At 33.3% G+C, this 11,725-nt stretch overlaps 1 protein-coding gene across 1 annotated transcript; it reads right to left on the reverse strand.

Annotated features, from left to right (window-relative positions):
- Positions 1-270: 270 nt before the first annotated feature.
- slc35a2 (solute carrier family 35 member 2) lies at positions 271-11,554 on the reverse strand. The gene is made up of 5 exons (XM_058784012.1): positions 11,284-11,554; positions 10,047-10,229; positions 8,597-8,748; positions 6,768-7,462; positions 271-1,087 (listed from the first exon to the last, which is right to left on the reverse strand). Exons 1-5 carry the CDS (start codon positions 11,360-11,362, stop codon positions 1,054-1,056), a joined length of 1,143 nt encoding a protein of 380 aa, XP_058639995.1. The 5' UTR covers positions 11,363-11,554; the 3' UTR covers positions 271-1,053.
- Positions 11,555-11,725: the final 171 nt, after the last annotated feature.

The raw sequence follows: 11,725 nt of genomic DNA on the forward strand, positions 1-11,725 counted from the left end.
ATTGAGACCCTTTATTTTTTCCATATTTTCAGGAAGTGCACTAAAATATCAGTCAGTAAGGTTTTTAGAGCTTTATAAATGAAAACCTTTTTTACTGTCACTATTGCGGGATTAAATAGGTTAAACCCCCCAAAATCGATTATAGATCATTATTGTGATGACATATTTGTGTAATAACATCAACTAGGCAAATCACATTCAAAACAATGTTTATTCCATATATAAATACAACCATACTAATAATTCATGATCTGAAATGATTAAACATTTAGTTTAGTTTTAGATCTGCTCCCTTGACATAAGGCAATTATTTGTTCAAGAGCCCACTGCTTTTCACATTTCACATTTCACTGCTGCTCAGCCATTAAAAATATAGGTATATTAAAACCAAACTCATCCAAAAAGAGCACATTGACTATCCATGCACAATGTGTTTAGGTCAGAAATCTAAAGAGGTGGACTCTTTTTATTGACAACTATTAACATAAAAAATTGAGTTTAAATCTGAAAGTGCACTTTGGAGAAAATAAAGTTTGCTTGATCTTTAAAAGTGTATGTGATACTTTTATGTCACACATAAAACAGTTGAAATTGCATAAGGCACTACAAAAAGCACAAGGCAATATTAAAGCACTAATGAATACACAATATAGAAAAACTTTAGTAAAAAAAAAAACAACCTATACTATACTATACAATTATTTCATAGTAAGGCAGCACCTTTTGAATTCCAATTATGATGAGGAGTTTCATTCATTTTTCCAGTTCCAGCATACAAAACACAAAATCTGTTTACATTAGTATTATACCGTCAGTCAATAACAAAATCAAATGTATAACAATAGTGAGGTATCAGCATAAATATGAGGTTCCATAAAGTAAGTCAGCACAGTTTAGTTTAGAAGTACCATCATTCATAACAGAGTTTAATATTGTGAGCATAATAAGGCACTTGAAATATAACCCACATCTTTTCCTTTGGAAATAGGGCAGGAGTGTAGGACCTTTAGGCACAATGTGTTCTCATCATCTTTTCTCATTTATTATGTTTCTTCAATTTCCTTTCTTCTTTCCTGGAGCCTTGGGACTAAAAGTGACAGGAGAGAGAAAGAAACGACACATTAATTGTGCGGTTAAAGGAAAAACAAAGCAAGAATATGCAATTTAGTGTTATATATTTCTCTACGTATGTGGACTAGTTCATATTATGTGTATCTGTCTGTCACAATGCTTGTTTTTACACACACAAGTCAATGCATTCTTGAATATTATACAGAGAGGTAAAGGTGTTGTAAAACATACCCAGCAATCTCACATTGCTCATTGGGAAATGTATATCTGAGTTTTGATTGCATTTTAATGGTAATTTGGTAGAAATATACAGTATATTCCCATTACGCAGTACATAAATGAAAGTATGTAGACACTTTGTAATTAACAGATTTAGCTATTTCAACTAAACCCATCATCAACAGGTACAAAAAAGTCAACATAAGCAATGGGTTCCGTCAGAATGAGAGTCAAAACAGCTGATAAAAACATCACAATAATCTACAAGAAATTTCTTAAAATACAAACAGCTTTTCACTTTACAAGAAGTTAATTGAGTGGAGTCATGTGGATTACAATGTTTTTATCTGCTGTTTGGACTCTCATTCTGACGGCACCCATTCACTGCAAAGGATTCATTGGTGAGCAAGTGATGCAATGCTAAATTTCTCCAAATCTGTTGATGAGGAAATGAACTCATCTACATCTTGGATGACCTGATGCTGAGTACATTTTCAGCAAATTTTCATTTTTGCCTGAACTATTCCTTTAAATGAGAATTTTTAGAAAAGTGTTCTTTTCTGCATGACAACGTCCCTTATGCAAGGTACTCGAAGATGATATTTGCTACATTTTTAGTTCAAGGCCTTCCCAGAAAGTTGGAGGCTTTTAGGAAGAATTGACTTCCTAATTAATGACAATGTTCATGGAATTAAAAATTTAACAAGCATGTGGATGTGGTGTTCAATTTTCCTCATACTTTAGCCATGCAGTTTATTTATACACTCTCAGAAATAAAGGTACAAAAGCTGTCACTGGGGCAGTACCTTTTCAAAAGGTACACTTTTGTACCTATTAGGTTCAAATATGTACACTTTAAGTACTAATATGTACCTTTAAGGTACCAAAATGGACCCTTTAGGTACAAACATGTACCTTTTGAAAAGGTACCGCCCCAGTGACAGCTTTTGTATCTTTATTTCTGAAGAGTGTATAAAAGGTACAAGAGTTCAGTTAGTGGTTAGTATCCTCATGCAGGCTTCGAGCAAAATCACCTCTGATAACCTGTTCTGGTTGCATTTTTGATGTCAGCATGTGCCCTGAAAAACCAGGTTTTCATGTTTGAAAGCTGATTTTATGGTGTTTTTCAGGTAGTTTGATGTATAAAATGTTCAGTCAGCAAATCATGATGGATACATTTATGTTTAACAAACTCTCATTATTTATATTAAGATTAATTATTAAAATGTATGAATCATTGTTTTGCTTGTGCATCACTGCATTTAATTTATGCTGATTTAAATGAAAAATATATATTATTATTGTATGTGTGTAAATTACTATATTACAGAAATAAGAATCACTAACAACACAGGAATTACAAAAAATAAACTCAAAATCCCCAGTGAAAAATCCAGATCACATTCTCCCAGCAACGCAAACATAGGAGAAATTATTGCCTTAATTGTCCTAAAATTGCCTTTGTTTTCTTTATGCAAAACCTGCATTTCTTTGAATTTTTTTCATGTATTTATTGCTTTGATTTTGGTGTGAAATGTTTTTATCTACACTGGGGTTATACACATGCACACACAAGAGAAAGATTAACTTCTGAGGCTCATATAAGAAACAGAAACTCTATTCTCTATTTGATGTTTATTGTCCGCCTCAAGAAAGAGGCCATTATAAGAAATAAGCCACCAGGGGCTGTTCTTCAACTCTTCACAGACTATTTACAATATAGATCATAGTGCCAGAGACAGGGCTTAACAGAGGCCGTCCTTGATTTATCAGCTGTGATTATGAAATATGTGCAATCAGGAAGTGTTAACAGTTGTCAAGAACACAAACATTAAACAGAAATCTCAACTGGACATGTGCAATGTTTTGTATTTTTGTACATGCGATCACTTTCAGCTCAAGTATTTCGAATCAGATCTATTCACCAATGAGCCAAAAGAAAACAAAGACAGATTGTACTTGTTTCATTACGATTCACTGAAAATACCCATCTTTTGTAACCCTAAAATTCATGATGATATATCTTTAAGGGCTCTGAGATACCACCATCGTAATAATCTCTCATGAACAAGATTTACATGATGTTCAGCATCACGCACAAGTGTTTAGTGTCAGAAAATGGCTTGTGGTAAATTCTCTCGTACCCAAACATACACAGACACACTCATAACTCTACATAACATATATATAGAACCACACAAACACACACACACACAAACACAATCACTTTAGCTGCCTGAGGCCACTCTCGGCTCATTAGTTTCTGAAAAAGTCTCTGAAAACAACTCAATGATGGAGTTTAAGATCTAGACTTTCAGCTTTACAGCTGCAGGGAATTAATAACATTACAATTTGTGAATTAAAGTCAACATGAAATGCTGTTTAACAACTCATTTTAACAAATTAAATGATAACACATGTATATACCATAGGTACTGATTTAATTGTGTAAAGTGAGCATTACATATACTGGCAGTCAAACGTTTGGAATAATTATCATTCTTAAAAGTTGCTTCTTATGCTTACCAAGGCTGCATTTATACAATCAAAAATACAGTAAAACAGCAAGATTGTGAAATATAATTGCAATTTAAAATACTGCTTTCTATTTGAATATGATTTAAAATGAAATGTATTGTTGTGATAGCAAAGCTGAATTTTAAATAATTATTGGTGCTCAACTATTATAGTTCTTAATATTAATGGTTCTTATTGACAATGTTTTTTTTTTCTTTGGAGATTGTCATAAATGTTTTTGAAATAGATTTATTTTATTTTATTTGTAAAATTATAAATGCCTCCATTAACTGTCACTTTTGACAAATTTAATGCATCCTTGTAATAAATAAATTAAAAAAAAATTTTTTTTTCTTTTATCATACTTGTCCCAAAATTTCAAGTGGTTATGTATCAAAGTTTTCATTAAAAAAAAAAAACATTAAGCAGCACAACTGTTTTCAAAATTGATAAGAAGAAATGTTTCTTGATACTGAATGTGACACTGAAGACTGGAGTAATGATGCTGAAACTTCAGCTTTGTATTTTACAATATTAAAGTACTATTTACTGTATTTTCATCAAATAAATGCAGTCTTTAAAAAAAAAATCTTAATTATTCCAAACTTTTGGCCACAAGTTTAAATAAGAATGATTTTATATTTATTATTTCCAGTTATAGTCATAATATCAGTATACCATTACATTTTTGCATTACCTATTTAATATACTTTTGAATATGGGCAAATTGTTAAAAGTCCCATAATGTGCACAGTATAATGTAATAAAAAGGAAAAGGAGTCATTTTCATTTCATGTTGACTTTAAAAAAAAGTGTCAAATAGTGCATGTAAACGACCAAAGAAAGTAAACTGAATCACTGCGGGCCACTGACTAAATTCATCATTTAGCAATCAAGCAGCACTTTAACCCAGTCCTTTTTATATTACACGAATCCTGACATGCATATAAAATCCATTATGAGCAACAAAAACCTCTTCACCAAACCACAACCATATACTTCCCCAAACTCTAACGTATGATCCTTCACCTGTTGTCGGTCACCAAATACAACATGTGCTCTGGTGAGCATATTTACTACTGCAAAAACAGAAAATAAAACATTCGTTTTGTATCAGGACGTGCTCTTGAGGTGTGTGGGGATTTACTGAGAACAGTTTTGGCATATTTGTATCAAATATGTGCACAAAATTCTTTGTACAATACATAACATAAGATAAATCCACAAATATTGTTTCATTTTTTGCATCATAAAAAGAAGATATAGTATTTTGATATTATGTACAGTGTAAGAACTATATTAACATTTTATAGTTACCATTCAGTCACAAGTTGATTGAGAAAGGCACAGCATTAACCGTTTGTTGGTTAAGCAAAACTAGTCCCCCTCACACAGAGACACACAATGAAAACAACCTTAATTAAGGTGTCATTTGGTTAGAAAATGACCAGGTTAGTCAATTTCCAGCACAGAAAAGAGCTGTGAGCTGAAAATGCCAAAGATGAGGGTGGAAAAACAAGAATTCACATGGAAACAGTGTGTTAAGTGATTGCCTGTCAAATGTTGAACTTGTTCTGTAGTTGCTCAATGTCAATTAGTAGCCATTTTCAGACTTTTGAGGATGGCATCTCTTAACACATTGCATTATGGGTAAAAGGAGGACTGGCAGAGATAAATGTTTGAGATGAATGTAACTTATAAGACCCTGCAAGCTGATTCAAAAGCTTCCCTTTATCCGACACCTCTACTATTACCATATCAACCGAAGTGCCACATTACTGCAACAGACACGCATGAATCAAGCTCTTTGCCACTGTACAAACTTTATAGGTATTGCCATGAGGTATTGCCTTGTTTTAAGTAGAAACACGGCAGACATTCACACAGCTTTTCTCAACCATTATTTTTCTTTGTCTCTATTTACACAGATAACAATGATTTTGGCAAAGAACTTGTAGCGTGTAGAAGAAGCTGTGAGTGAATCTCACAAAACCTGTCACAGTTATGTCTGGGATTAATTTTACACCAATATTTTATAAATATATATAATTTTTTCTTTTAAATAAGACGATTAAGCCTGTTTTGTGGACCATTAAGATTTTTGCATTGTGATTTTTTGCACTATTTTCAACACAAAAAAGCACATTGTATTCCTGGATTCTTATTACCATTAAAAAACAAAAGATTATATTTTATTTAAATAAGAGTATTTAAATGTCATGATAGTTAAATTTGTACTGAATTTAATTCTTCTTGTTTAAAAAAAAAAACAAAAAAAACAATTTAAATTCAAAAGTATTTATGTATCAGCAGTTGTTGTACTGAAATTAATTTATGCATTTTTTTATTTTCACAATGCAAGTTAATTTTTATTTATTTGCATTACATTGCATTAATACAAACTTGGGAGTTAAATGTGCTTAAATTTCACAATGCAAACAGTTGTGGTACTTAATAGGCTTTAATTTTTTTCCAAGTAGAAGTTATAGCCTAGGTTTTGTGTGATTCACCCATTAGTTTTCAAGTCAATCCAGCCCAATGTTCCCCTGCTCAGCAGTAGCCTGGCAATTAATGTTCTCGTCTTCTTCCCCAAGATTGAGCTGTCTAACAGGAAAAAGCTGTTTAAGGCAAACAGGGAAGGGAGGTGAAGACGTTTGAGAGAGAGATATGCCTATGAAGGTGAAAAATGCCACTGCTTGTTTTTGGTATTAAAAAGAAAAACTGAAAACCCCAAAACCTACATCTACATCTCTCTGGTTTGTGCTTCCCAAATGAATTAAGTGCCGACAGCCATGTTCATGAACGACCTAGTCTGAACCAGATGGTTAAGTGTTCACAGAAGCACCCAAACCCACAGCAGCAGAGAGAAACAAGAAAGACGAGAGAGTTAGGACTTCCACCGAGAGAGGTAAAGAGCGATTAATGGAAGGGGACACAGATTTCATTTCACCAGCACTGACTTTGGAAGGAAAGCTTCCAGCTCCGAGTCTCCTCCTTTGCTGTGACTAGATGAAGATGTGCTGGTGCTTGAAATGCTGGTGTTTGGTTTGGGGAGACTGTACATATAAACGGCTCCTATGACCAATCCTGCGCCCAGCGTGAAGATCAGGTCCACGTGGAAGCCGAAGAGGTAGACGGACGTGATCGTGGACACGATGATGGAAAAAGAGGTGGCGAAGCCTTTGAGAATGTTGTCCGCGTATTTTACGACGACAGCTACCAGGAGGCCGCCGAAGGCCTGATTGAAGATGACGCCCCACACCATGGGCGTGTAGCCAAACAGGAAGCCTTTCTCGGCGATGGAGGCACCGTCGTTCCACCACATGCCGAGGAGACCCAAAACTGTCCCGAAGATCCCGAGCTGGATGTTTCTCATCCACACCGAGGCCGAGCTGCCCTTCAAGATCTTCTCGAAGTACACGCCCGCAAACCCTGACGAAAGGCAAGAGATTATCACAGACACCAGGCCCTTGAAGTAGTTCTGGTTGGTGCTGGTCAGAGCCTCCTTCTGTTTTCCACTCTCCTGCTCCACCTGGACGATCGCCACACCAGCGAACAGCAGCACTAGAGAGATCCACTGGATTTTAGACAGACTCTTGCGCAGCATGAGCACTGAAAACAATGCTGTAGTCAAGATCTTCAGCTGATATGTGACCTGCAGAAAAGAAAAAAAGTGGCACATGGAAAATTTTATTCATTTCTATGAATCTGTTCCATTAATTGATTTAAAACTCTGAATCAACAATATGCAGATATATATGAACATTCATTACTAATGCACTGTTACATTGGTGCATATAAATAAATGATAAAATACAACTTTGCCCTGTGTTTATTTAGTAAAAAGTAGCATAGAAACAGTGTTGGTATTATTAACTAAAACTGTTTTCAGTTAAGGTTAAAATAAAACAAATATTATTAAAGTGAAATCAAATTAAAGCTATACGTGACCATGGACCACAAAACCAGTCATAAGGGTCAATTTTTTTAAATTGAGATTTATACATCATCTGAAAGCTGAATAAATAAGCTTTCCATTGATGTATGGTTTGTTAGGACAATTTTTGGCTGAGATACAACTATTTGAAAATCTGGAATCTGAGGGTGCAAAAAAATCTAAATATTGAGAAAATCACCAGTTCTTAGCAATGCATATTACTAATCAAATTATTTTTTATATATATTTATTATAGGAAATAATATACAAAATATCTTCATGGAACATGATCTTTACTTAATATCCTACTGATTTTTGGCATAAAAGAAAAATGGATAATTTTGACCCATACAATGTATTTTTGGTTATTGCTACAAATATACCTGTGCTGTTTATGGCTGGTTTTGTGGTCCAGGGTCACATATAGAAGTTTACAAAAAGCTAATGAAAATGACAAACTCACAAAACAAAATAAGTAACACTTTAAATAAACTGAAAATATGAATGTATTTCAATATGTTAATGAGTACTATAATATCATAAATAAAATATTCAATAATATTCTAAAATAAAAACATGCCTTTTAACAAGAATTCTCATGCATTTTAATTCTTACATAAAACATTTTAAAACTACTTGGCTGCAATGGCTGTTTAATCGGAGAAAGGATAGAAAGTAGTTGTGTAATACTAAATTACAACTCTTTTGGTGTAAGAAGCTTTAACTAACATTATAAGCAGACTTAAAGTGTTACAAAAATCTACAGTTGGGGACGTATGAAGTGAAAAGTAGTGAATCTCTCAGGAGAGAGAGGTGAAGGAAGGGCATAAACAAATTTTGGAGCAGTCTTACCTGGAAAGTGGCTGCTGGTAAATTAGAAATGGCCACGTACTGCAGGTTGTTCTGTAAAGTGTAGATGAGCGATGGAACTGCTAACTTCAGTGTGTCCAAATACTGTACGACTATAGAGTCATACAACAACCATACAAAGGACTTCACATTACCTGTATTTCCAAAAAATAAGAAAGGACACATTATCATCAGACACATTCCTGTAATACTACTACTACTGCTACTACTATTAAAAGTAGTAATTAAAAAATCATATATATATATATATATATATATATACACACACACATATATACATACATATATATTTTTTATTATATTATATATTATATTAGTGCTGTCAAACAATTAATCGCATCCAAAAAGAATAATAATTTGTGTTTACATAATGTGTGTATACTGTGTATATATAAATATAAACATGCATGTATATATTTAAGAAAAATGTTATGTTTATATATTAAATATATTTATATATAAATATATTTAATATAAACATTTATATATAAAATAAAATAATAATATAAATATATAAATGAAAATATTTTCAAAATACATACTGTATGTGTGTATTTATATATACATAATAAATATACACAGTACACACATATATATTATGTAAACAAAAAATATTTTGGATGCGATTAATAGTTTGACAGCACTAATATATATATTTAAATTATTAGTCGTAGCAGTGTTATTACATACTCTAGCGTTCATGAGGGTCCATAGATTTTTTTTCAATGTTTTTGTATCTTATGCTCACCCAGGCTGCATTCATTTGATCGAAAACACAATAAACTGTAAAATTGTGAAAAAAAATTCTAAATGCTCTAACTAAAAGAACTGTTTTTATTTGAATTTATTTTAAAATGTCATTTATTTCTGTCACGTAAAGCTGAATTTTCATTTTCATTTCTCCAGTCTTCAGTGTCATATGATCCTTCAGAAATCATTCTAATAAAATGATTTAATGCTCAAGAAAGATTTTTTATTATTATCAATGTTGAGAACAGTTGTGCTGCTTAATATTTTTGTAACTGAGATACATTTTTTTTTCCAGGATTTTTTTATGTATAGAAAATTCAAGCATTCACAGTGTTTATTTGAAATGGAAATCTTTTTTAATATTATAAATATATTTACTGTCACTTTTGATCAGTTTAATGCAATTTAATATAAATATTAATTTCTTACATTAAAAAAAAAAAAATCTATATAGATTAGTGTTTGGGCACTTTAGTCACACAAACATAGTAATTATATGAATGTCATTCAAATATTATTGGTGGCATTTCTATTCAAATGCATTTTAAATCATAATAAATGTATATATTGTTCAAATATAACACAAAAAGTATTGTAAGACAAGACATTAATCTTTGAACATAACACACATTAAGTCACAGGCTGCACGTAACATGCCACAATGTGATTCCAGTGAACGCACCTCTCTTCTGTACCAGGATGATGACCAGACACGTGAAGACTTTAAGAACTTCTGCCATCACCACGGCTGATGTGGTGTAGAAATGATCTCCCGGCAACGTCCGCACGTAACGGATGCTGAGGATGAGCGATGCATTCTGGATCACCAGAATCGCCAAACTGATGTACTTCAACTTCTTATTGACTGCAAGAGACATAATCTTTTAGTCAAAACTAGCTTTTTTACCAACAGTGCAAAACCGGAATAACTGCAGGATGAATTAATGGATCTGAACACTGACGTCAGTATAATGGCAGCATTTCACTTTTCTGAATGAGGCTAGTCAATGTTTAGTTTGTATTTTCAGTTAGGACACACCTACACACATCCACAGCAGGCGAATGTTTGCTCAAACCAGTGGCAACACCCTGCTTACAGACACTTCATTCATTCACCAAACCCTTTTCTTAGTTCATTTATTAGCTAACGCAGTTCACTGGCAAACTAGGTACCAAACAGCCAAAACTACATTATCTGACTTAAATAACATAAGAAGGTGAGAAAACAAAATCAAAGATATAAATACGCCACAAATTTGACAAATCTCACCAAAAATACAAAACAAATAATTCTTTACCATGGTGTTATTATTAGAGAGAATACGTAACAAAAAAGTCATTTGAGCTCAAGTTTCTAGAGACAGCCTGTGGACACTATAGATATGATGAACAGGAACTGTGAAACGTATAAACTTGTTTTGCTGGTTTATAGTGCGCTGATGTCGTTTCTTCTGTAAAGAATGTGATAAATGCAGATGGACTGAGAGAAGTGCCACACACCCTCTGCCACACCGTCAAAACCCATCCGACCCATCAAACTTTAAATGAGAATCTTTGTATTTTACTTTGCTGAATACTTGAAAGATGGTCATACTCATGAACCATGGTATTTATTCTACGATACTTTAAAGAATATCATGGTACTTTTTGTAAGAGATGATATCATATGGCAACACCTCAGTACCATGTTCATATGTCATATTATTTACATAGCCGTCAAACATTACCATGATACACGTCCAATAAACATGGTAGTATCAAAGAACGTTTTTATTACAGATGACTAAGGAATCTGGGTGGTAACTATGGCTACCATTGTTAATTTTCTAACAGGTGAGTTGACTTCGTTGCATTCGTTGAAACCATCGAGTCCTTAAGCTGTCAGACGTTTAAATAATAAATAAAATGCTGTTTCTCACCTTCATTTTGTCTTCGGGCAGATGTTTTATCTTCAGTGCTTCTGTTAGGACTCTCATTGCTTGCTGCTGCCATCATCATCGTTATCAAACATGAATCCCAATCTGTCCACAAACTCACAAGATCCGCTCGATCTGTAATGACTACAGAGCTTAATGATAATTTCCCCGCCTCTGCCCCATGAAACAGCTCACAAATGCGGTGAATGAGGTGGAAATGACCAGAGCTGCTCGAGGAAGTGTTGACGTCCCCAAACACACAAGCACTTCCTGTTAAGCGATCTTCTTCACTTTCTCGTGTTCTGAATTATGGAAACCTTTTAGCGCCGCCTACAGACTCGGATCAAACAAATAACATTGCAAAAAATAAATAATAATAATATTAATAAAATAAAATAAACAATGGTAAAAAAAAAATTACTATGGTATTAGCATTGCATTTTTA

This window comes from Onychostoma macrolepis, chromosome 08 (genome assembly GCF_012432095.1).
Source record: "Onychostoma macrolepis isolate SWU-2019 chromosome 08, ASM1243209v1, whole genome shotgun sequence".
NCBI lineage: Eukaryota > Metazoa > Chordata > Actinopteri > Cypriniformes > Cyprinidae > Onychostoma > Onychostoma macrolepis.

Excerpts from the sequence above, each read along its gene's own strand:
- slc35a2 (XM_058784012.1), bottom strand. The coding sequence starts at position 11,362 with ATGATGATGGCAGCAGCAAGCAATGAGAGTCCTAACAGAAGCACTGAA. Across the intron at positions 10,230-11,283 it reads TGCCCGAAGACAAAATGAAG|TCAATAAGAAGTTGAAGTAC; the intron begins GTGAGAAACAGC and ends TGTCTCTTGCAG. Across the intron at positions 7,463-8,596 it reads TACCAGCAGCCACTTTCCAG|GTCACATATCAGCTGAAGAT; the intron begins GTAAGACTGCTC and ends TCTTTTCTGCAG.